General features: G+C 46.6%; 1 protein-coding gene across 1 annotated transcript in view; it reads left to right on the top strand.

Moving 5' to 3' along the window:
- Positions 1 to 1,215, top strand: part of VWA3A (von Willebrand factor A domain containing 3A) — an 87,131-nt gene that overhangs the window by 9,492 nt on the left and 76,424 nt on the right. The window contains exon 5 of the mRNA XM_007953198.1: positions 69 to 123. Coding sequence (XP_007951389.1) covers positions 69 to 123 — 55 coding nt within the window. The remainder of the gene's footprint in view (positions 1 to 68; positions 124 to 1,215) is intronic.

Here is a 1,215-nt window from a genome sequence, read left to right as displayed (position 1 = left end):
TACATATGTGGCTGTTGCTCTGTGATGAAGGTGACCTCAGGTGACTAGTGTATTTGATGTTTTGACAGAGCCATCAAACTCTATCAGCAGAGAATCCAGTGGCTCACTGAAAACAGCAAAAAGGTAAGAAATTTGGATTCCTCCTTTGCCCTCTTTCACTCGCTCCATCTGTATTATTTAGAACTCTCTGGAACAAGTAATAGACCCCACGTTAAATTGGTTTAATCTAAACAAGGAATTTCTGACCTTCGTAAATGAACAGCCCAGGCACAGGTGTATCCAGATGTTCAGTGATGTCATCACTTCTATTTGTCTCTGGGCTCTGTTCCTCTGGGTTGGTTTTATTTTCAAGAAGTCTCTGCTCAGGCTTGGGAAGATGGTCACCAGCAGCTTGAATGCACTCGTCTCCAGTTAAGGGAACTCCAGTAGAAAGCAGCCTTACTTCCCTTTCCCAGAGCTCCACCCAAGCCGTGAGACTGACTCTTATTGGCCAATTTATACCAATCACCACAGCGAACGGGAGGAGATACACTAACTGGCTAGGCCTGGAGCTAGTGCTCACCATGGGAAAAGCAGGGATGGGAGAAGTAGGGGGAGACTGGAAACCCCGTCTGGACATCATAGACTGAGAAAGGGAGACAGATGGTTGCACACGGAGAGCCAAAGTGCTGTTACCAAGCAGGGAGATGGATCCTGGATGTGTGAAAACAGAGACATCCACCAGACCACTCAACCTCAGAACCACAGTGAGGCTTGTGAGACTAAGGTTCATCATCTGAACATAACTTTTCTTGAAAGTTTGAATAAACATTTTCCTCAGACCATAGGCAAATTAACCTTTGATTTGCTTTCTTATTTGCCTTAGCTTATTTTCCTCCAGCTGGTACTTTTCTGGCCCACTTTTTGCTTTCACCCTTAGGTAATCCTCAACTCTTGTTTTAAACCCTGTATCAGGGAGATGCTGAAGTTCACAATCCCCTATCCCACCTGCCACTTCTACACAAGACCAGGAGGTGACAACATAGTGCTGAGGCTACCTGTCCTGACCAAGTCCAGAGTGTCGTCTACAGCTCAGATCCAGAACCTCCTTTGTTCTCTTAACAAGCCAGGAGGTGCATGTCTCCAGCTGTGGCACTCCCCCCGCTGGTTGGACTTGGTAACACAGGCAGGGAGAACACCTATTAACGCATTGCTGTGGAGTCAATTCCCACTCAT

Source organism: Orycteropus afer, unplaced genomic scaffold, assembly GCF_000298275.1.
Source record: "Orycteropus afer afer isolate SDZICR_OR568_19922 unplaced genomic scaffold, OryAfe1.0 scaffold00376, whole genome shotgun sequence".
Taxonomy (NCBI): Eukaryota; Metazoa; Chordata; class Mammalia; order Tubulidentata; family Orycteropodidae; genus Orycteropus; species Orycteropus afer.
The sequence above is the reverse complement of the archived record's forward strand: the minus strand, read 5'-3'. Positions and strand labels throughout refer to the sequence as shown.